At 50.4% G+C, this 24,193-nt stretch overlaps 1 protein-coding gene across 1 annotated transcript; it reads left to right on the top strand.

Moving 5' to 3' along the window:
* The first annotated feature begins 6,111 nt into the window (after positions 1-6,111).
* On the top strand, positions 6,112-15,741 carry PIANP (PILR alpha associated neural protein). Its single transcript, XM_074983603.1, has 6 exons — positions 6,112-6,216; positions 13,374-13,442; positions 13,650-14,215; positions 14,394-14,475; positions 14,785-15,012; positions 15,412-15,741. Exons 2-6 carry the CDS (start codon positions 13,396-13,398, stop codon positions 15,431-15,433), a joined length of 945 nt encoding a protein of 314 aa, XP_074839704.1. The 5' UTR covers positions 6,112-6,216; positions 13,374-13,395; the 3' UTR covers positions 15,434-15,741.
* The last annotated feature ends 8,452 nt before the right edge of the window (positions 15,742-24,193 follow it).

Here is a 24,193-nt window from a genome sequence, read left to right as displayed (position 1 = left end):
CACAAACCAGTGGCTCTAGGCCTGGAACCAGCCCCTGCAATGGTCCTCGCTGCCAACTCTGCTCACATATCTACACCAGTGACATCATCACAGGACCTAACATCAACCATACCATCAGGGGCTCCTTTACCTGCACATCTACTAATATAATATATGCCATCATGTGCCAGCAGTGTCCCACTGCAATTTACGTTGGCCAAACTGGACAGTCTCTATGCAAAAGAATAAATGGACATAAATCAGACATCAGGAACAGCAATGTACAGAAGCCTGTTGAGGAACCCTTCAATCTCCCTGGATGCTCAGTAGCAGATTTAAGGGTGGCAGTCCTGAAACAAAGAAGTTTCAAAAATCAAATGGAGAGAGAAATCTCTGAGCTGCAATTTGTTTGCAAATTTGACTCCATTGACGCAGGATTAAAGAGAGACTGGGAGTGGCTCACATCTTACGAAAGCAGCTTCTCTGCCCTGGGTGTTAATATCTCCCCATTAGACTTTGACAATGGCTCACATCCCCCTGTCTGATCTGACTTGTTTTTTCCTCTTTTGATACCTGCTATTGATAATGGGCCATTTTCACCTTGCTGAATAGACCTTGTCAGCTCTGGCCCTCCCTCTTACTGGGACCCCACTCTTTAAATACCCCTCTGAAACCACCCTCCCACTCATGCATCTGATGAAGCGGGTCTTTGCCCACAAAAGCTTATGCTCTAAAATATCTATTAGTCTATAAGGTGCCACAAGACTTCTTGTTGTTCTCAAAGCTACAGACTAACACGGCTACCTCTCTGATACTTGTCCAGAGATTGTTATGCCTCAAATTTTTGAGGCATAATACTGTCAAGGTAAATGCAGAGTTCTGTCGAGAATCTGTCGACAGAATGCTTTACGTGTGTAGATGCTTCCTGAGATATGTCAACAGAAGGCCCCTTCTGTTGACAAAACTCTCTAGTGTAGACCTAGCCAATATGTATAACTTTGCAGTTGCCTATACTAAAATACAAATTGTTTGAATGGGCTCAGTTTACCAACCAATCCAGATCTCTCTTTATGACTGTCTCAGTCTCATCACTGTTAACCACTCTGCTAGGCTTTGTATCATTGGCAAAGTTTGTCAGTAACGATTGAAAACTTACTCCCAGACTGTGAATTGGTGAATGTGTTGAACAGTTGTGCACCTCACACTGGCTTGTACAGAACCACACTAGAAATACTTTCCTTTGATGATGAATTCCTATTGCTGTAACTTCTGGGGGAGTGGTAAATAATGAATAGCACAAGTCACTGATCCAGAGTGAGTGGTCTGAATGGCTTAGGTGCAAGTAAACAATAAGGCGGTGTCTACACTTACAAAAAAACTTCAGAATGGCCATGCTAATGGCCAAATTGAAGAATACTAATGAGGTGCTGAAATGAATATTCAGTACCTCATTAGCACGCCACCAGCTGTGGCACTTCAAAAGTGCTGCGGTTCGCTTGCCCCTTATTCCTATCCATTTCAGCTGATACCAATAAGGGGATTTTGATGTTGGCCAGGCCCTTTCAAAAAGGACCCCTGTGTAGACGAGTCGCAGGCGAGCAAACCGTGGCACTTTTGAAGTGCCACAGATGGTGGCATGCTAATGAGGTGCTGAATATTCATTTCAGCAGCTCATTAGTAGTCTTCGATTTCATCATTAGCGTGGCTATTTTGAAGTTTTTTGTGAGTGTAGATGTACCCTTTGTGTTTTACTCTGGCTCAGTGTAAATATGTCCCTATCTAGGAACAAAGAATGTCAGCCATGTTAGATGGGGGACTGCATTCTGAGAAGTGGTGACTCTGAATAAGACTTCAGGGTCATGGTGGCTAATCAACTGAACATGAGCTGCCAGGGTGACATTGTGTTTAAAAGGATTAATGTGTTCGTAGGGATCATAAATAGAGAAATCCTGAGAAGGAGCAGAGAGGTTACTCTGTCGCTATATTTGGTAGCGGGCAACCGCTGTTGGAATACTGTGTCCAGTTCTGGTGTTCACAATTCAGGAAGGATTTTAATAAGACGGTGCAGAGGAGAGCCACAAAAATGATTAAAGGAGTAGAAAACATGCCTTCTAACGAGAGGCTCAAGGTGTTCAATCAAGGTACTTAACAACATTAACTCACCTCTTGCCCATTTCTTGCACTGGAACAAATTTTTAATAATGACCTCTTCAGTCTCACAAAGGAAGGTATGACTTGCTGATGGCTAGAGGTGAAACTAGAAAAATTCAGACTGGAAATGAGTAAAATTTCAGTGGATTAACCATTGGAAGAACTTACCAAGAATTGTGTGGATTCTTTATGGCTAACAATTGTAAATCAAGATTGTCTAAAAGATGTGCTCTAGGAATCATTGTGGGGAAGTTATCTAGCCTGTGTTATACTGTAGGTCTGACTAGATGATCTCAATGGTCCCTTCTGATCTTGTAATTACATGAATTTTTGATACTGTGTAATGCAAATTTTTAATCAGAAAGTCGTGAAATACTAAGTCAAACACCTTACAAAACTCCAAATCTATTAGTTATATATTTATCTTTATCATCCAAACTCATAATTTTATGAAACACCGAAATCAGGTTAGTTTGACAAGAGGTATTCTCCATGAACCAGATTGACTGGCATGCATTATATTCCTATCCTTTCAGTCTTTATCAATTGAATCCTGTACCAGCTTTTCCATTATTTTGTCCAGGACTGATGCCAGACAAACTAGCTTACAGTTACCCAGGTCATTCTGCTTGCCCTTTTTGAATACTTGTACAACATTAGCACTCCTCCAGATGTGGAATTTTGCCAGTAATCTGAGATTTAGGTTAGGGGAGGTTAGGATATATCATTATAGTAACAAATAAGACATGAGGTTAGGCTCACGTTGGTATTGTCACCCTAATCACTACTTCAGTCTCACTCCGATCCTTTAACCTTTACGGCACTCTAAGTTTACCCCCTTCCAAGTGATACCCTGTGTATAATGTCACCCTATCTATCTCCACTGTATCCTAAGCACAACATACCTCATCCCAGCTTCATAGTAACAAGTGCCATCACCAGCCTCACCCAAATTCTTACTCCAGTGTCACTAGAACCTTCTCAGACTAATAATACTTCAACCCCTCAGCCAGAGCACTCTTCTAACCTCACTATGACCTGCCCATTCTGTCTCTTAAAATAAAAAGTCCCTTAATCACACACTCCCACATGCCCTCCCCCTAAATTCATCATAACCCCTGGCTTTAGCCCAGTCTCACCCAGATATCAGCCTCGCACCTTCCCCCCCCCTCGGACTATCTCCCTCACCTGTCTGTCTCCTTTTTCTGGACATCATCTTTTCATTATTTTCACCTCAGATATCGGGGGGACGTCATTCTGTATCTTCCATTTTTCTGGCTTCTTCCTTCGTCTGCATTTTTGCTCTTGGGGGGATTTTCAGTCTTTGCGTCATTTGGATCTTTACCCTTTAACTGACCTTTTTCCTGACTGAATTTTCTCCTCTCTTTTGTGCTTCCTAATTATAAATAATGCATTCACCAGAACTTGAAAAGGTCAGCAGGAGCCTGAGTGGTTCGTTTAGTCCCCCTCCCCACCCCTCCCCCAGGATCTCATACCCCTTAGCTAACCCTAGGTCAGGAACTGGGAAGGAGGGAGTGGGAGACAAGGAGGAAGCCAGTGGAAGACTTCATACTAACATGCATAGGATTAAGACGTGTTCTAATTTTGGGAGAAGTGGTGCCATGTCTCCCACTCACAGTGGGGTGCCTCTGGTCCTGTGTATCCCTGGCTGCATAAAGAAACATGGTGAGGATTAGCAGAGTGTGGTTTGTACAGATCATTTGCACAAGTCCCAGGAAGGTTAGAGTTGAACAGTGTGGAGAATGGGAGAGAAGTCTGGATAATCTCCACAGAAAACTGTGCAGAAGCAGGGAGAAGGGAGGGGCTCCGAGGCACACATACACAGACATCTCTCCAGCAATACACACCCAAAAATTCTCCCAAATGCACACAATTCCTCAGCTCCACACCAGACATACACACTGACATCCCTCAAAACATAGAAGCTCTCACCATCAACCTCATGAACATCCACACATTCATTCTGACACCCCCAGCCACACATACTCATTGATTCTCTAAGCACAAGAAACACACTGACTCTCTCGAAAATGCATGAAAAGCCACACATAAGAAGCACACACCAACTGCATACACACACACACGAAATAGACATACTGACACTCTTGACTCACTGTCCTTTATTGGCATGACAATCTACAGAAGTGGTGACAAAGTGCAGTAAATACAGACTCTTCTGGTGTCCGTCAAAGGTAGGTACTATCTGTTTCAGACTTCACACTGTTCTTGTGGTTTGATCCTGTGTGTCTATTTGTAATCAATATCCATTCCTAAGGTGATGGCAGGTTGCTATACAGTGTGATGCTGTCCCTACCATTTCTGTCTCCCAAGGTTAGGAACAATCCTTCTTCATCCCTTGGGAGATGAGAATGTGAGGAAATTGTCTTCTTGTTCCCTCATATTTCAGACTCTGGAATAGAAAATGTCTTTCTCTTTTCCTTTTGCCTCTGTCAGCTGGTGGTTGCATAGTTCTTCCCCTCTGGATTTAAAGTATGCTTTGTGTTTAGTGCTTTGTGATAAAGGAAATGTTTGCCTGGTGAAACACCCTCACCCCTCAGATACACACCCCTGCCCCCCTCCCAATGTTTCCCCCAAACACAATTATTTCCATAGGTAAATAACCAGGCATGGACGTAGGCAATCAAATACCAAACACAAGGTGAAACCCTTTCCTAGGCAAATCATACTCCCTTCTGGTGGGCACCTGCCTCAGTACATTTTGGCAACACTTGCATAGCTTGTCATACCAACAAATTATTTAAAGTACTATTAAATTGGCACAGGCAAACCCATTTCCACATACTGACATGTAACCATTTCCACAGCCATCCTCAAATAAACACGGCAACACACCCCGTAGTACAGAGCAGGGCATGCAGACACAGGATGTGGACACTGGCACGCTCCCCAAAATACACAGTGACGCTCAGTTCTCTGCCACCCTCCTCCCCCAAACCTCCCCAGACATGCAAAGCTTTCACAGCCTGATTTTAGAAGTGAAGAAGTACTGGGGGCCCAGGTTTATACAGGGGGCGACAGATTGTGAGGAGCGGAGGTCCGGGGCAAGGGGAGCCCTGGGAGGGTGTTAGAAAGCGGGAGATCTCAGGGCAAGTGGCTGGCTGTATGGGCGAGGGCAGTCCTGTTCGGATGGGGCACCCTGCTGTTGGGTTGGGGGTCCCAGAGGAGGGGTTCAGGGCAGAGGGGCAGGGTTCCTGGGCTGACTCCAGCGGGTAGGATAATGAGGCACAGCTCAGACCCCAGAGGAGGGGAGTGGCCTGGAGGGGGCCACGCAGGGCGGGCGCTCGGGCTCTTGGGGGTGGGGAGAGGCGTTCACAGACGGGAGGCGGCAGGGCTGGCTGGGGCGGGGGTGCTGGGGGGGGGCTGAGGAACGGGGCTGGGGGGAAGGGGCGGGGCGGGGGGGGTGTCTCCCTGCCTCACTGCTCCCGGGCACGGGCTCCGCCGCCTCGGCCTGCACCAGCCCGCGCCCCAGCCACAAGTGACGGGCCCTTGGAGACGCCTCGCTCCATAGCAACGTGATCGCCTCCCGCTACAAGGAGCGGCGGGATGAGCCGGGGGTGGGGGTGGGGGGCGGGGTCCTGCTGCAGGGCGCGGGGGGGGGGGGGGGGGGCTCGGCAGCTGGGAGCCCCGGGGCCAGGTGTGGGGGGCGGGGGCGGGGGCGGGGAAGGAGCCCGCGGGGCGGGCGGGGGGCGGCGGCCGACGGGCAGACGCAGGATCGAGGCGCCTGGGGTGAGGGCTCCCGGGGCCCGGCTGCGCTAAGCTGCGCTGCGCTGCGCGCGGGGCCCCCGGCTCGGCTCGGCTCCGCCGCCCCCGGCCCCGCACCGCCGCCGGCAGGCAGGGGGTTAACGCGCCGGCGAGGGGCGGCAGCGGCGGGGCTGGCCCAGCCCTCGGCAGCTGTTTATTTCCAGCCCGTCTCTCGCTCCTCCAGCCAGGGCTCAGCCCGCCGCCCGCCCGGCCATGCGAGGCACCGGCCGCGGCCGCCCCAGCCGGGCACGCCCAGCCCCGGGCTCCCCCGCGCCGCCGGCCCCTCGGGCGCCCGCCCGCCAGGTGAGTTTGGCTTCGGGCGCCGCGGCAGGTTGCGGGGGGGGGGCGCATCGCTCCCCGGCGCCCTGGTCCCCGCGCCCCCAGCCCCCCTCCGGCCAGCGCCCCTCACCTCCCCGGCCCTGGCGCGCCCGGAGACCTGTTGTGCCGGAGCCGCCGCCGGAGGGTCCCCCAGCCCCGAAGCGGCCGGGCGCACCGAGCGGGGAGACGGGCTGCGGAGCCCGGGGGCGGCCGCTGGGGGGGAACGGGAGGGGCAGAGAATCGGCAGACTCGTGACACCTGCGGGGGACCCTCCCCGCCCAGCCGCGGGGTGCCCGATCCGCGCCTGCAGAGCTGCCCCCGCGGGTCACACTCCGCTCCCAGCTGCAGGTCTGCCGAGAGCGCAAGCTCTGATTTCACAGCCCGGCCCAAGCTCAGGGAGATCCACGCTCCCCAGCCGCCGGCCCCAGGGGCAGGGCTCACTGCACTGTGCCTGAACGCCCGGGCAGGATGGGGCTCTAAGCCCTAGTGTGCTCAAGCACTGGGCCACTGGGCTTGCCATTGCCAGCCACTGAACACTGCAAGATCCTCACCCCATTGCAATAACGTGGGGTCAATACTCCGAGCACCTCAGCACCATGGGACCAACAGAGCGGGAGGGGGACCAGCACAGGAGTCGCAATCAGAGCCAACAAGTACAACAGCATCCACCGACACTCATCACCCTGGGTTCAAACTCAGCCTCCAAACACGGCAACATCTCGCAGCATGTGGGAACCTCATTTCCCTATCCCTGCGGAGAGGGATACCCCACGTGCATTTGTATCATGAATCAACACCCCGCCCCCACCGCCTTTCGGGGCCTTAGCCTTTGCATTCACACTCCCAGCCGCTTAACCTCACCCCGCCCAGGAGAACCCACACCCTAGGGCAATTGCCTTTCCCAGCACAGTGGGATCCTTGTCCCTGTTCTCTAGCACTGGGATTCACGCTCTCTCCTCTCAGAAGCAGAGGAAGTCATGCCTTGAGCCACTAGCACCAGGGTTTGCACTCCTATTGATCAAGTATGTTGAGACCCGCACCCTGGCACACTAGTCCTGATATTCACGCTGCCAGTGCCCAGGTTCGGTAGGGTCTGATAGTAGACACTACCAGTGGGATTCGCAGTCCCAGGCTTGGCTGTGGCTGACAGTCATGATATCATTCTCTTTGGCTGGGGGGATGGGGAAGTGGGTCGTACTCAGTTTTGTTTTGAATTATTATAAAGAATAGGAATTTGGTGCGGATCTGATTGGGCAAAGAGGTGCCTTTAGTTCTCAGTGAGGTGGAGTTAATGGGTAATTAGTGATCTGCATAGTCTTGGAACTCTTCCAGCTCCTCTAAATGTTGAGCCCCCTGCCCCCGCCCTGGGGTCCCAAATCCGGTTCACAGTTTCATTATTCCAGTGGAAGGTGTTTGTCATCTGTAGCCATTTTCACAGAGGGAGAGGCAATTGATTGCTCAGGGGTCAGTCCCATACAGAGCTTTGAAAATCAGGACAGAGATCCTGACTGGGCTCTGTGTTCAATGGGGGCCCTGCGTTGAATGGGGGCCCTGTGTGGGTGCAGAGAACCAGGGTGAGCCATTCCAGCAAAAAATGTGTTGCAGAACAAACAGGCTGATGCATTCTGAATTAGCCAAAGCTCTCTGAAGGGAAAGTGCTTCATTCTTATACAGAGTATTGCAATCGTCTTATTTAAATGTTACAGAAATACAGATCACTATGCCCAGAACCATGTCAGATAGAATTAGTGGCAATCTTTTGACCATCCTGGCTTGCCTTCTTCCCACTAGCATGACCTGCCTCATATGTATTCAGATTTAGCCAGTTGCTCATCATTCAGATGTTGTTTACCACGAAGCATCAAGAAAGCTATGAGATTTATAGTTTGCAAGGCCATGAGGGACCATTGTGATCATCTTGTGTAACCTCTTGTATAGCACAGAGAATGTCACCAATTTTCTTTCCTGCATCAAGCCCATAACTTCTACAGACACTACATCATAGCTTTTGGAAATACATCCAATTAAAGGCAATCTACCACTGTCCTAAGTACGTTGTTCTATTGTGGGATCCTCATTCTTAAAAATTTGCAGCTTATTTAAATTTGTCTCACTTCCGCTTCCAGCAGTTGGACTGTATAGATAACAGCTGATGCGTAGCTGGCTATCATTACTGGCACCTTGATCGTGTCGTGCAGTCTCTCTAGTTCTCTCTAAGTTTTATTTTGAATAGGATGGCAGAATTGAGCATCCTTGGCTCCCACCCTCCTATGAGGGGCATCAGCATGGATAAACAGTTGTCTGTAATGAATTTTTGGGATCCATCTGGTTGCAACAGGATCTGCATTTCAGGACACTGGCCGTGGGAATCATATACACAACAATCAAATGGAACACCACCTCAGGTTCAGCCTACTAACACAGGCATGCACTCTTTCAGCCCAGGAGTGCAGCAGACTGCCCAGGGCATTAGTTTTGACAGGCATACTGCCAGTTTTTTGGCATAGTGGGATCCATGCTTTGTGGCATAAGCACCAAGACTTAAACCAGTTCCTAAGAACAGTGGGCTCTCTGCCACAGGAAGCCAGAGCCAGTGTGTGTGTGCAGCCGGCTACATAACCCAGAGTGGCAGCATTGGATCCCCATTCCCAGCCTCCACCTGCAATGGGATCTGCTTCTAGTTAGTACATGAGCCTCAGTATACACAGTCTGAGTCTGGATGTATCGTGTGTGATGCTTCCTGCAGTGACTCAAGAGAGAGGATACCAACCTCAGGGCAGAGTGTTAGAAGAGCTTGCACAAACTCCCAATTGGTTGTGAGTTCTTCACTTAGATTTCAGCAACCACATGTCAAATGGAAACTCCTCAGGTAATACAACAGCCTTAACATGGAGTCACTGTCCGTCTCCTTGGGTATGCTGATTTATCTTGCAGCCCAGGTGAGCCTACCTTTGTGATAGATGGTCTCTTCCGCCAAGAATCACAAGAGTATTCATGTTAATTTCAGCTCCAGAGGATCTGTTACTTGCTCCGTGTCAGTTGCACATTAGATTTCCTCCCAAAGACATTTGCAGCCTAGCTTGTAATAGACTTTATACAGATTTATTATTTAGGAAAAAGAAATTAAAGAGTTGTATCTGTTTGCGTGCTTTAACTTTACAAACAACAATGTGGTTCAGAATTAAGACGCATCTGGTAATAGAGGCTTCTCTGCTCCAAAAAATCTACATGTCCATTAGGGCTAACCCTGGCTAAGCAGCTGAAGATCTCTTGTGTATGCCTAGAAATGTCTTGCTGCTCCAGAGCCCAAGCTCATAGAGATTCCAAGTTCCATTTGTTTGGGGGATTTATTCCCCCTCTGCCATATGCTCTGACTTGCAAATTTAGCTGATGGAAGGACTCTACTTGCATGGAAGTGCACAGGAAGAAGAGAAGAACAGTAGAAGTCTGTTATCCTTCTGTTGGTACACAGGGAAATTCTAGTTGCAACATCCCACAATAGTCTGTCTGGCATTGATAGATTTTTCTTTTTGGGATTCTGTTGAAAATCTCCACATAATTCTAATTGATGTCTGTCTCCTGTCTGGGGATTTACACAGTTCAGAGGTTCACAATACAACTGCTCATATATTATCTTACAATATAGGACACAGATGTTGTGAGAGAAATGAATGCAGCAATTCATAAACATTCAATGGAGTCTAAACACTAAACACATTTTTATCATTCTAATACCAGTTTTTCACAACATCCAGGTGAGCCAGACTGATTTCAGTAGTCTGTCAGTTTTCAGTTGAGACAAGGAGACCTTGGCATGAGCTGGAACCTGGTCTGCCAGCATCAGCATGGAATTCCCATCTAAGGGCACCAGAACTAATGCTTCCTGCCAATGCTTCCTCTAATTTTTTCCATCCATGTGTGGAATAGATTTTGTTATATGCACTGAGGCATGTGCGAATGTGAACCACCAGTAGAAACAAATGCTGTCAGCTGTGGGTGCTCTGCTAATCAGCTAGGGCAAAACGAAATAGCAGTCATGTAGCACTCTAAAGACTAACAAAATGATCCACTTCTTCAGATCTTACTAATCAGCTAGGCAGCATTTGACTCTCTTCTGGGTGGCCACTCAAGCACTCAGCTTTCAGGGAACACTGCTTCCAGAACCTCAGCAAAGCTGGATTCAGCCTCCCAGCTCCTGAGCACAGCAAGATCCGCACCTGAGGGTAGCGGCCTGGGGCTCACACTTACAGCTGCCAGAGGCAGTGGCATCCACCCCTCAGAACTTTAGGGCTGGAATTCACACAGGTTGCAGTTTGCTAGCAGCAGGATTTGCATTCCCAGACCTCTAACGCAGCCTGAGGCACCAATGAATTCACACAGCCCCCAAGCACAGCAGGATCTGCACTACAGGATCTTAGCACTGGGACTCATGCCACCTGCACGTAAACTCACATGTAAACTTTATATAGTGCTTAAATTCCAATCTCACCATCACCCTCCAACGTATAGGTGGAATAAAGCTTCCCTTTGCTTATATAGAGCTTTAGGTTCACAGCCATATAAGATTCCCACCCCTAGGACAATAGCGTTCAAATTCCTACTCCCTGCCATTGAGTGCAGAAGGACGTACTCCATCGAGCACTACATCTGAAATTCACATTGCCACCACCGAAAGCACAGCAGGAGCCAGATCCTGAGGCCCTAACAGCTAGTGCAGCCCAGGCAGGTGGGAAGCTGCACTTCAGTGCGCTCTTGACAGGATTCACACCCCAAGTTACTGAGCCTGGTGGGATCCACACCCTGGAACACCAGCACTATCATTTCCAAAATACAGAGGGCTCCGGACGGACCCCAGGGCACTAGCATCAGGATTTGGATTTAAACTTCTTTCACATGAATGCTAGGCTCCACTGTCCCTCACAGCCTGGGAGTAATGTAACCTCTGCATCAATGAGACACAGCAGCTGCTGATCTCCCCGCACTTTCATACTGGGGGAACCCCAGGTTCTCTTCAGAGGGTGATCCTGTCGTGTGTGGGAGTGGGGCTGGCTGCATTAGCAGATGGATGAGAATTCTTTTCCTCTGTGAACCTTGTTTAAATATTTAGCAGAAGCAACCTAAAAATATCCACACTTAACACATCAGCAGCGAGACATCCACTCCCGCAGGGTGGCTGTCATCTCATGCTAACCTCTGCACCCCCCAGGTGCTCTTGAGAGGGCACCTTCCTGGCCATACAGCTGGCACGACACTCCTCACCTACCCATAGGAAGGGGTTTAATTTATAAAAGGTTGGGGGAGGTTGTTTCTAATGGATGGCTTGCAGGGGGGTGATTCTCTGTGTGTTCGGGGAGGGGGGGGTACATGGCTTGCAGGGTGAGACTGTGTGTATGTGGTGCATACGGGGGATACTGTGTCTTGTGTCCGTGTATGTATGTGGCAAAATCCCCCAAAGGATTGTGTGGAGCTTGGGCGTGGAGGTTGTGCAACAGGTCATCCCACTGAGTCACCTCAGGCAGGACAGTCTCCGTGCTCACCCAGTCACGAGCTTCTGCCATATCTTTGCATGCAGGCAGTTTCCTACCCCTCTCCAGGATACTACCCCGGAGCTGCAAGGAGCTACCAATGTGTCCTCCCCACCGACCACCTCACTCACCCTGGGGTGAATATTTTGTAGCTACCTCTAGGAAATTTGCAGAATATTCGTATTGACTTCCTGCCTAAAGGCTTTGTTTTATAACAGACTCCCAATGTCTGCCACCTCATCACCTCCCATTCAGGCCCATCTTGAGGGGGTGGGAGGGAAAGAGGGCAATTGCCCAGGGGCCCAGCCATTCAAAAGGGCTTCAGGCTCCTGGCCACTGTTGCTGTCCCTCTGGCAGCAGCCAGATCCCTGGGCACCTGTGAACCACCGCCGGTGTGCCACACCAGGCAATTTGCGCAACTCTGAGGGCAGGGGGCAGGCAGGGGAGGAGGAGGAGGTCCATGCAGTGGTAAGGGCTGGCTATCCTGGCCCCACCCCTCTCTGCCTGAAGTCCCGCCCCTCTGGGAAGGCAGAGATAGCCTTGCCCTGGAGCCCACCGTGCCTGTCATCCCTGAAGTCCCCATCTCAGAAAAGAGTCTGAGTCTCCACTGGACATTGCTTAGAGGAAGGGCTGAGAGCTGGAGCATCACTGGCGCACAAAAGGTAGCACCACCATGTCTGCTAGTGCCAGGCTAAAATGTAAGGAGAACGAACATGGCCAAAATGTAAATCCAACCCACTAAGTCAGCCTTTAGCTCACTAGTATCTATGCAAGGTAACAATAGTTTAATAGAGAGAGTGGGAAAACCTCAGAAAGGAGTGTGCCTGTGTGTGTGAGGTAGAGCAGTGGAGAAAGAGAAGACACCTGGAACGGAGGGGATGGAAAAGCAACAAGAAGTTCTGTGGCACCTTATAGACTAACAGATGTTTTGGAGCATAAGCTTTTGTGGGCAAAGACCCGCTTATGCTCCAAAATCTCTGTTAGTCTATAAGGTGCCACAGGACTTCTTGTTGTTTTTGAAGATACAGACTGACACGGCTACTTCTCTGATACTTGTCAGTATGGAAAAGCTAATTCCATATTAGCCAATGAGAATGTAAAGACTAAATATTTGATGGGCACATTTTTACTCTCAAATTCTTTAGGCGATCTGGATTTTTCTCGATGATTCATTCCCACTTTCATTATTTTTTTATCACTGTTGTTTTTTCCCATTTTCTCTTTTTTCTGACACACAATGGAGGAGTCTCTTTTTTAATAAATGGATTACTCACTCCGCACTGTAAACAAACATAGGGACGCAGATTCCAACTTGTGCTAGTGACAAAGACTTAATTCCCCTTTTGACCTTCAAACACAGTAGTCGCTGGGTGTGTATGCGCAGTGTTGGGTGTGACTAAATGCGTGCATGTGCCTTTGTGTGTATATGTGTGCATGTGGGAGAATGGGGGACTTCGGTGTGTGCCTGTGTGAGTCTGTTCAAGATGGGTGCCTGTGGGCTGTGTGGCCGGGCCTGGTCTGTGAATAAGCAGGCATGATTCAATGTTGCCCATCGCTACCGAGGGACACCAGGAGTGGGAGATGACATGCACTGAACCTCCTTTTTCTGTCCCTTAGTGAAGAATATGAGACGAGGTGGATGCTGAGTGAAGACACCGTTGCCTCTGCTATGGAGTCAGGTACCTGGTAGGTTCACAACTAAGTTAACCAGCCATGTAGAAGACACAACACAGAATGGGAAAGGCATACTGGCTAATGGGGGGAACTTTCAGGTATGCCACTGTAGGAATAGGCCTAGGAGTGCTGGTTGTGGTGGGACATCTCAGCAGCTCCCGGCCTGGCATCTCCCAGCAGGAGGTGTCTTCTTACAGTTCTCTCTCCCTCTCCCCACAGTGTGATGCTCCCACTGGTTTCCTGCCTCCACTCACTGCAGCTCTGGACCCTCCTGCTCCTGGCCTTATCATTCTCTTCACATGGTGTCTGGTCTCTTCGCTCCCGGAGTCCGCTCGCTCCCCGGCCACTCTGTGCCCGTCGCAGCCCTGCAGCTGCCAGGCCTGTGTGCATTTGGGACAAGATCTCACCCCCAGAGAGAGACTCTCGCTTCATCACACTGCGCCAGCGGCCTCTGACCCCACAGGAGGGGGAGCTGCGTCATCCGATGCGGCGGAGGCGCCAGACCCCAGGGGCCCGGCCTGCCACCCCCTCTGGGTTTGAGGAGGGGCTGTCTTCATCCCAGTACCCCTGGGCCATCGTATGGGGCCCCACGGTGTCAGACGAGGATGGAGGTGACACCAACTCAGCCAATCCAGGCTTCCCGCCTCTGGGTTACACCTTTGTTTCACCACACGGGATGGCAACAGCACAACCCAACTCCCACTCGCTGCTGCACAATGCGGGGCTCAACCTGCGGGAAACCCCTGCTACACTGAGGCCCTTCTTGTTCGGGCCCCGGGGGGAAGGTAAATCTGCTCCGCATCTCTTTCAAGCTGGTCCTCATGGCACCTCCTGCTGAGAGAGGCCAGGAGTTCACTCAGAGGGGCGGGGACCCTCCCTACCAAGCTTTCCTGTCCCTTTCCCTGCAGTGCCTTTGGCTGGGTGCCAGCTGTGGCTCTCACATGCTCCGTCCATCTCTCTTAGGTGTGGATCCTCAGCTCTATGTTACTATCACCATCTCCATCATTATTGTCCTAGTTGCCACTGGGATAATATTCAAGTTCTGGTGAGTGGGGTTTGCGGGGGCGTGGACGTTGTTCTGCTTGGGCAGCTGCAAGTGCGTGGACTTCACGCACTCTGGGGGCCTATGGGGCCAGAGCCGCTGCTTGGACTTATGGGGAGGGGCTTTGTGCACAAGGATCTCCTGTGCTCATGGGGCTGTGTGCATGGGGGGGGTTTGGAGCCTGGACCCCATTGCTCTCAGCGTGCCAGGTTTCCCTGGGGACACAAGGGTACAGATCCCATTGTTCTTGAGGTTTTGAGTACCTGAGGAGAGGAGGGTTCCCTTAGTTGTAGTGACTCTCTCTCACGGCAGCTGGGACCGTAATCAGAAGCGTCGTCGTCACTCTGGGCAGCAGAGTGGAGTGCGGCAGCAGGAGAGTCAGCAGCCACTCACGGACCTGTCACCCACCACAGTCAGCATCCTGGGACCCTACGGAGACACACTGGTCCCAACATCTGAGATGGAGGAGCCCAGGCAGGTCCAGGAGGGTGTAGAGAAACTGGGGGGCCAGGGGAAAAGCAGGACCTTCCAGCTCAACCGGTGAGTGACAGAAAGGGGGGCAGTAAGATGGGGACAGAGACAAGGGAGGAGAGAGAGGAGGAAAAGAATGATGGAACAAGAAGAGACTGCAAATGGAAGGAGGGAGAGTGAAATTTACCGATGACAGTCTTTGAAACTCAGAGCACGGTGGCATTGTTTGGTGGGGGACAAAGTGAGGAAAAAGAGTGTATCTGGGGAAGGGAGCTGAGGAACTGTCCTCCAGTGCTAAGAAGTCTGAGAGTCCCTGGTGTCCTTTCTCTAAGGGAAGGGCCTGGAGCCCCTTCACTTGAGTTACTAGGAGCCTTGGGGAGAGGTTGGGGGTGGGGAACAGCCCTAGCCAGGGAGGGAGGGGGGACCTAAGGAGGCATCTTCCATCTATGATTCTTTTTTTCTCTCCAGGATCCCACTGGTAAACCTGTGAGAACAGCGGAGCTGGCTTCCACAACCCCTCCAGTCCCAGCCAGGGAGCATCCACTTCTGTTGCCTCTGCTACATCAGGAATGAGTTGCTTGTACCACAGCTTTCCACTACCATCATTAACTTAACTGTCCCAGGATGTGCTTAGGCAATGGATAGACTGGGCTTCACTGGCCCCGTGGGAGGGAGGGGCAGGAGAGGAAGCCTGGGCGTAACCCACCAGGTGGGGTGAGAAGAGAGTGGTATCTGGGGGTGCAAGAACAGTTGATGTTGTGCAATTTTTAACCTCCCGATCCTCTCCTAATATACACACACGCACTTTGATCCCTGAGAATAACCCGCCAGTGCATGCCTAACATGGGGGTAGGGGAGGCAGAGAGGCAAGGTCCTACCCCCAGCCCCAACCACTCTGTTTGTTCCTTCCCGTGTTGTGTGCTTTGAGGTGTCTCCAAGTACGTGGAGCCCAGTGGCTGCAGAATTCCCAGCCCTAGGCAGGGATTCCTAAGGGGTGGGGCTGTCTTCTGCTAAGGCCCTGTCCTCTCCTGAGGGACCAAGGAGCTGGCAGCAGCTACTGGTGGGTGCTGGGAAGAGCTCACTCGGCACCTGCCCCCATCTCTGCCCCAGGAACTTTGCCTCTCCCTCTGTCAGTGCTGTTGTTTTGTTTTCTCTTCTCTCTGTCTATTCCTCTATCACTTGGTCATTGTCATCTTCTCTCTCTCTCACTGGGGAAGGCTGCAAAATACTTCCCATGCTCACCCTGCTTCCAGGCCCCTGCATTGTTTGGAACTTCCTGACCCATTTGGTCTCCACTCCCAGGTGATGTTTCCAGAAAGCTTAAGACAAAATCCTCTGGCTATATTGTGGCTCAGCAAGTATGAAAAACAATCCCACGCAAGGTAATTGCCCTACATACAACTCAGAGCATGTCTTTTATAGTCAGGGCTAATGAAAAAGGAGCTGAATTATGACATGTGGGCCTGAGTGGCTAGACAGAGCTCTTACGGGGAACTGTGGCCTTGGCTTGGCCTGGGGTGGGAAAATCGCTTGGATTTAACACAGATAGAAGGCTCAGCTAAAACTACTAGGACCCAAGCATCCCAAGTGGGGTGAGGAGAAAGCAGTGGAGTCAGCAAAGAAGTGTTGCCACAGGAGACAGACAAAGAGGGGCCCCCACTGTCCGTGATACAACTGGAAGCAGTTCAGAGGCCACACATGCGAATGTTCTGAGGATGCTATATACAAGTGGTTCCCAAACTTTTTGGCATCATGCCCCTCTTTTGATTTTTGAGAAATCCTCACGCCCACTGCCTCTTCTTAACCATCATTCAACCCCCACTTCAGCAAAAAATTCAATTCGTAATTTAAATTGAACACAAAAACTTGATAGAAAATGTTATTTAAAATAAGCACAAATAGTTTTTCTTGACCCCTTGCAGGTGCCTGGTGCAGCCCCAGCTGGCCAGCTGCCTGAGGCCCATACCAGCCGCCAGAGATTCCTGTGCCAGCTGCCCACCTGCCTGAGGCCTGCACTGCCAGAGCCACCTCCCCGCCCCGCGAGCCCCACACTGCCAGGGCCAGCCGCCTGCCTGCCCACCCACACCCTGTGCTTCTGGAACCAACTGCCTGCCCACCAGCTGCTGGCTCCAGCCATGGGCCAGCCTCCTGAGCCACCTGCCCAAGTCCCACGCTGCCAGGGCCAGCCAGCTGCCTGCCATCCTGAGCCACCCAAGCCCCACACTGCTGGGGCCAGCTGCCCAAGCCCTGCAAGTCCCACAAGTCAGCCGGCCGCCTGAGCCCCACAAACCCTGCGAGTCACCCACCTGAGCCCCTCCCCTCCCACAAAGCCAGACACCACCAGCCCCCAGGCTCTTACCCCATCCTTGTCACCCGAGCCAGGCACCCCCAGCCCACCATCTAACCTCATTGTCCTCCTCCCCCCAACCCACACTCACTCGCCTTTGCAGAAGGCAGCCAGCTCCATGTGAGTCTTTGCTGACTGCCTGCTTTTTATAGCGGCTGCGCCGGGTCACCCATGTAAAATGGCAGGGGCTGAGAGCCGGAAGCAAAGGCTGGCTCTTTCTTCAGGTGGGGGGAAATGAGGGGGGGGCTGGGTCAACTCATGCCCCCCCCCCGGAATTTTTTCACACGCCCCCAGGAAGGCACGCCCCCCAAGTTTGGGAAACCATGCTCTATGCCGGTCCATCACTCCTGAAGCACTCCAACCCATCAGACAGCGCCTGAGAGAGACAAGGACAGACAGACAGACGTGAGATATTCACAGTGATTAGGGTAGGCGTTGAATACCTAGGGACACAATGGCTACGTTGTCACTTTCAGAGAAGGTGTGTTTGCACAATCCTAACAGAGACAAAGCTCTGGAGTCCCTGCCATGGACCTAGGTGATATCAACTATGGGCTGGGTGGGGGTACAGCATTGATTTCACCTATCTATCCGGCAGTAAAAAGTGCCTATGCCTTGTCTCCACTAGGATCTTACAGTGAGCTAGCCGACGTCAGACAGTCATCTCAGGGGAAAGAGGCCACTTTTTAATTAAAGTCTCAGCCAAAGAGAAATGACTCGGTAGCACAGAAACTTCCAGTAGATAAATCACAGGAACAAGGAAAGCCCTGGGCCTGCCTGAATGGTTTTGGCTGAAACAATGAAAAAGTCAATGTTTCAGTTTAACCATTTCGAAACATTTTGTTTTGACTTTTCAAAATTGCATTTAATTTTCAAAATTTGGCCAATTTGAGAAGGGTGAAAACATTCTGAAAACGATAATGCTTTCCCCTCTCCGTGAGTATTTCATCTTTAGTCACCAGGCGGGGGAGAAAAGGTGGAGGAGTGGCACTGTATGTAGGAGAGCGTTATGATTGCTCAGAGCTCCAGTAGGAAACTGGAAAAAGCCTGTGCAGAATCTTTGGGTTCAGTGTAGAGATAAGAGCAAAATGATGTTGTGGGCATTAGCTATAAACCACCAGACCAAGAGGATGAGGCTTTCTTCGGACAACTAGCTGAAATTTCCAGATCACGGACCTTGGTACTTCAATCACCCTGATATTTGCTGGGAGAGCAATACAGGTGTGGACAGACAATCCAGGAAGTTTTTGGACAGTGCTGAAGACAACTTCCTGGTGCAAGCACTGGAGGAACTAAGTAAGGGTCATGCTCCTCTTGATCTGGTGCTCACAAACAGAGAAAAATTGGCAGAGGAAGTCGACATAGGTGGCAACCTGGCCAACAGTGACTATGAGATGGTCAAATCCACCATCCTAACCAAAGAAAGAAAGGAGAGCAGGAAAGTATGGACCCATGACTTCAGAAAAGCAGACTTTGACTCTCTCGTGGAACTGGTGGGGAGGATCCGCTGGGATGCTAACAAGAGGGAATGGAGTCTGTAAGAGCAGGCTGTATTTTAAAGACCCCTTCAGAAGGTGCAGGAGCACACCGTCCCAATGTGCAGTAAGAAAAGCAAATATGGCAGGCAACCAGCTTGCGTTAACAGAGAAATCTTTGCTGAGCTTAAACACCAAAAGGAAGCTTACAAGAGGTGGAAACTTGGACAGATGACTAGGGAGGAGTAAAAATACATTGCTCAAGCATGCAGAGTTGTAGTCAGGAAGGCTAAAGCACATTTGTAGCTGCAGCTACCAAGGAATGTGAAGGATAATGAGAGTATTTCTACAGGTGTGTGAGTAATAAGGCAGCCAGGGAAAGGGTGGGACCCTTACTGAAGGGGGAAGGCAAGAAAGTGACATACGATTTGGAAAATGCTGACGTACTCAACAGGGGGCCAACAGCTCCTGCGAGTCCCAGGGCAAGATGTGGGCAGGAGCCTTGGGCAGAAGGGGTGAGGCTGGGGCAGCCATCCATCAGCACTGCCTGGACTGTGGCACTGGGTCTCTCACTCCCCGCAGCCCTCAGAGCAGCTCGGAGCGTGCGGAGTAGTCCTCCGGTGGCAACGTAAAGGGCCCGAGGTGCTAGCTGCCTGCACTGCCGTAGCAGCAGCCAGGAGCCCTGGGCCCCTTTGAATTGCCAGGCCCCAGGGCAATTGCCCCCTTTGCCTCTCCTCCCCCTCCCCCCCCAGTTGGTGGGCGTGGTGTTGAGTGCTTTTTTCACCTTGATCTTCACAGGAAATGTCAGCTCCCATGTGGCTGCGCTGGGCAGCAGAGTGTGGGAAGGAGGTAAGCAACCCTCAGTAATGAAAGAGCAGGTTAAGAGCTATTTAGAAAAACTGGGCATGCATGAGTCCATAGGGCCAGATCTAATGCATCTGAGGGGGCTGAGGGAGTTGGCTGATGTGATTGCAGAGCTACTGGCCATTAGCTCTGAAAACTCCTGGTGCTCCAGGGAGGTTCTGGATGATTGGGAAAAGGCAGATATAGTGCTCATCTTTTACAAAGGAAATGAGGATGAGCTGGGGGACTACATGCCAGTCAGCCTCACCTCAGTCCCTGGAAAAATCCCAGGGCCACTCCTCAAGGAATCCATTTTGAAAAAGGAAAGGAAAATTATCAGGAACAGGCAACATTGATTTGCTAAGCACAATTCATGCCTGATCAACCTAATTATCTTCTCTGATGAGCTAACTGGCTTGGTGGATACAGGGGAAGCAGTGAATGTGATCTACCTCGTCTTTAGCAAAGCTGTTGATAGGTTGTGTCATGGTATTCTTTCCAGCAAGTTAAAGAAATGTGGCCTGGATGAATAGATAAAAAGCTGGCTAGATCACTGGGCTCAACAGATAATGATCCATGACTCAATGTCTAGTTGGCAGCTGGTATCAAGTGGAGTGTCCTAGGGGTCAGTCCTAGGGCCAGTTCTGTTCCACGTGTTCATTAATGGTCTGGATGATGGGATGGATTGCACCCTCAGCATGTTTGCAGATGTCACTAAGATGAGGTGAAAGGTAGATAAGCTGGAGGCTAGGGAAAAAAATCCAGATGACCAAGACAAATTGGAGGATTGGGCCTAAGGAAATCTGATGAGGTTGAACAAGGACAAGTGTAGAGCGGCATTTAGGAGGGAAGAATCCCATACAGTGCTTCAGGCTGGGGACTGATTGGCTAAGTTACAGTTCTGCAGAAAAGGACCTGGGGATTCTTGTTGATGAGACGCTGGATATGAGTCAACAGTGTTCCCTTGTAGCTAAGAAGGCTAACTGTATATTGGGCTGAATTAGTAGGAGCATTGCCAGCAGCTTTAGGGAAGTGATTATTTCCCTCTATCTAGCACCAGTGGGGACACACCTCAAGTACTTCATCCATTTTCGGCTCTTCCCTGCAGAAAGGATGTGGACAAATTAGAGAGAGTCCAGTGGTGGGTAACAAAGTTTATTAAGGGGGTGGAGCATGTCACTTACGAGGAGAGGCTGAGGGAACTAGGCTTTTTTAGTCTGCAGAAGAGAAGAATTCGGGGGGGGGGGGAGGGGCGATTTTATACCTGCCTTTAACTACCTGAAGGAAGGTTCCAAAGAGAATGGAGAGAGGCTGTTCTCAGTGGTGACAGATGACAGAACAAGGCGCAAAGTTCCCAAGTTGCAGTTGGGAGGTGTAGGTTGTATATTAGGAAAATGTATTTCATTAGGAGGGTGGTGAAGCACTGGAATGGGTGGCCTGGAGAGGTGGTAGAATCTCCATCCTTACAGGTTTTTAAGGCTTGACAAAGCCTTGGCTGGGATGATATAGCCAGGGTCAGGCTTGCTTTCAGCAGGGAGTTTAAACTACATGGCCTCCTGAGGGCTCTTTCAACCCTCATCTTCTAGCATTCTGTTTCTATGAAAACAGTTACCCAAATTTAAAATGAATTTTTTTTGTCAAACTGAAAAGCTGGGGAAAAAACATTAAAAATTGGTTTGTCTGGTTTTTTTTTTCCTGATTTGGCCTCCCAAAATGAAGAATCTATTTTTTGCTCACTTGTGTTTGTACAATCTGCAAGCTCTCAGTATATTGATTTACTTTATTTAAAAGAAAAATAATAAACATAATAAATGAAAAATATTGTGAATGCAATGTTAAGTTTGAGCAAAAATCAGTAAATATAGAAGAGAAGTCGTCTGTAGCAACATTATATTGAATATATTGCGCATGTAAACTGTTCTGAGTCTGATTTTTCTGGCTAAATATTTAGTTTAATAGGCTACTGTTATTATTTATCATCTCATGGGAAACATACTGGGGTTCTCAGACTAGAGGTTGTGGCCGCTCAGAGAGGGTCATGAGGTATCATGTAGAGGTTTGCAAGCTGTCAGCCTCCACACGAAGCCCCACTTTATCTTCACTATTTGTAATAGTGTTATATATAAAAAGGTCTTTTTATTTTGTAATGGGGGGGGTACAAAATACTGTGCTGTACAGTCAAGTTACTCACACTTCCTGCATTTGGTAAATAATCTCACTGCTCCTGATTCTTCTCTGCCGGGAGGCTTATGAAGTAATCATTTTCACCTGCATACACTGGGCCTGAAACTCTCCCTTTGCTCATGCTCAGTCTGTGCAGTGTAAGTGACAACGCACAGAACAAGGTGGAGAGAACCAGGCCCTCTGTCTCTCCTTTGTGACTCTAACAGTTTGCCCCCACGTTCCCTCCCCACAGTCCTGCACCAGAAAGTCCTGACTGGCACCTGGGCTAAGCTCCAGATCCCCTAGCACACCCCAGTCACCATTTTCTTGCAGCCTGAGCCCTGCCTCAGACAGGAGGGGGCAGAGAGACAGGAACAGGCCACCTTCTCTCGCTGCCTGCCAGTCCCTACTTCCTGGGCCTGCTGTTTTTCTTACCCACTATTTTAGCTCTTCCCACTCTCACTTCACGCCCCCACCCCCTTGCATCTCTTCCCTCCTGCTGTTTGTCTCCCACCTTTTCTTGTTCTCTCTCTCCTACTCTGTCTTGTTCTGTTCTCCCCCGCCCATTTCTCTCTATTCTTCCCTTTGTGTCTGCCCCCTTGACTCACTCTTTCCTTCTCCCACCCCTGCGCGCTGTGATATATATTTTTGTAGGATTCTCTTCTCCTTGTGGTGAAATATTCAGTTCTTGTGGGATGTAAGTTTCAACATTTTTAAATAAACCTTTACAAAATACTGAAAACCGCTGCTGCTGTCTATAGTGTCGCGCAGGGAGCCCGAGAGAGCCGTCACCCTAGGGGGACAGGGATGGGGGCATCACTCATACGAGTCTCTGTCCTTGGCCACAAAGGATGCAGAATTCAGCCCCACTCAATCCTGGGCTTCAGCCCTTTCCTCTAATACATATACATTGCTCCCTGCTCTTTTGGGGACCCCCCCTGCCTTCTGTCTCTCTGCCACAGGACTCGGGCTCCATGTTCAGTCCCAGGGTTGTTGTTCCACCCTTACATGCAATTTCCTAGCTACCGTCTTGGCCTATTCATCACATGATGATTTCTGATTGAAGCAGAGTGGCAGTGAGACGAGGGAGAGGAAAAGCTGAAAGAAAAGGAGGAAGATAGAGATATGTTGAGAGCAGAAAACTCGCTTGCTCCGTTCCCCTCGGCTGCCTCCGCGATTTCTATTTACAGCCGTGCTGCCTCCCCTCCTGGCCACGCTGCTGCTGCTGCTGCTGCTGCTGGTTTCCAGGGCTGCTCTGTAATTAAGCATCCTTGTATCCTTTTACTCCCCCACTTTATTAACTCTGGCAGTGATCACTGGAAGGGTGGGCAGAAGCATGTGTGTGCGGGGAGGGCTGTAAACCACAGCAACATGCTGCAAACCACAGCAACAGGCAGATTCAGATAGTTAGGTTGTAGCCCACGGCCTCTATCCCTTGGAGGTCGGATCTTGCCCCTTCCCCGGTTGTCTGGGGCCCCTTCCCACTGGGGATGGGATGCAAGGCCACCCTAGCTACTGTCTGGGACCCTTTCCCACTGGGGAATGGATACAGACCCACCAGTTACTATTCAAGGGCCTCCACCTGCTGGAGATAAGACCCAGGCTCCCCAGTTGCTGTTCCAAGACCTTAACCCAGTGGAGATGGGGCCCAGACCACCCTAGTTACTGTCCCAAGGTTCTACACACTGGCGACAGTAGCTAGGGGGCTCGTGTCCTGTCGCAGGTTCTCTTCCTGGTGGAGAGGGAACATTAGCGTCAGACCCGCTCCTGCCCGACAGGCCTATCTGCTGATTTAAGAGCAGAAATGTACTGACTCCAGCAGCCATTCTCTCTTTAATCCCTTGGCTGCTAATCAAACATGTATTAGAGCCAGGAGCTGGGATGCCTGAGGGGCTCACGTTCAAGATGTAATAGATTCTTCCACTCCTGAAAGAGCCTCCCAAACTCGACTGTACTTCAGGATGACATTAAACCCCGCTGCCTTCGTCACTGTTCCAACTCTGCCTTCTCAGGGACCACGTGATTTTCCCCTTGCAGTTCTGAAGGGACTCCGTAAGCTAGTCCTCTGTGCCACCAGTACCTGCTCTCCACCAGAAAGCTCATCACCTAGTGAATTATTCTGTTAGTCTTTAAAGTGCTACAGGACTGCTGGTCTGTTTTTTCCACAAAACAGATTATGTTCCTGGTGCTGTCCTTTCAGCACCCTCCCGCATTCACTGGCTTGTGGCTGTTCCCAGCCCGGTCCTTGCCATACCCCAGCTGTGCTGCTGCCCCACACCTCCCTTCCTACTCCACGCTCCTCTCCCATGCCATTTCTTCTTCCTACTATGAACTAAAAGGGGAAACAGCTTAGACTAGGAGGGAAAAAAGGGAAGAAATTTTGAAAATTGAACATGAAAAGCACATCCGAAAACACAACCCC

This window comes from Carettochelys insculpta, chromosome 1 (genome assembly GCF_033958435.1).
Source record: "Carettochelys insculpta isolate YL-2023 chromosome 1, ASM3395843v1, whole genome shotgun sequence".
NCBI classification, from domain to species: domain Eukaryota; kingdom Metazoa; phylum Chordata; order Testudines; family Carettochelyidae; genus Carettochelys; species Carettochelys insculpta.
This window is presented reverse-complemented; position numbering and strand designations above follow the sequence as displayed.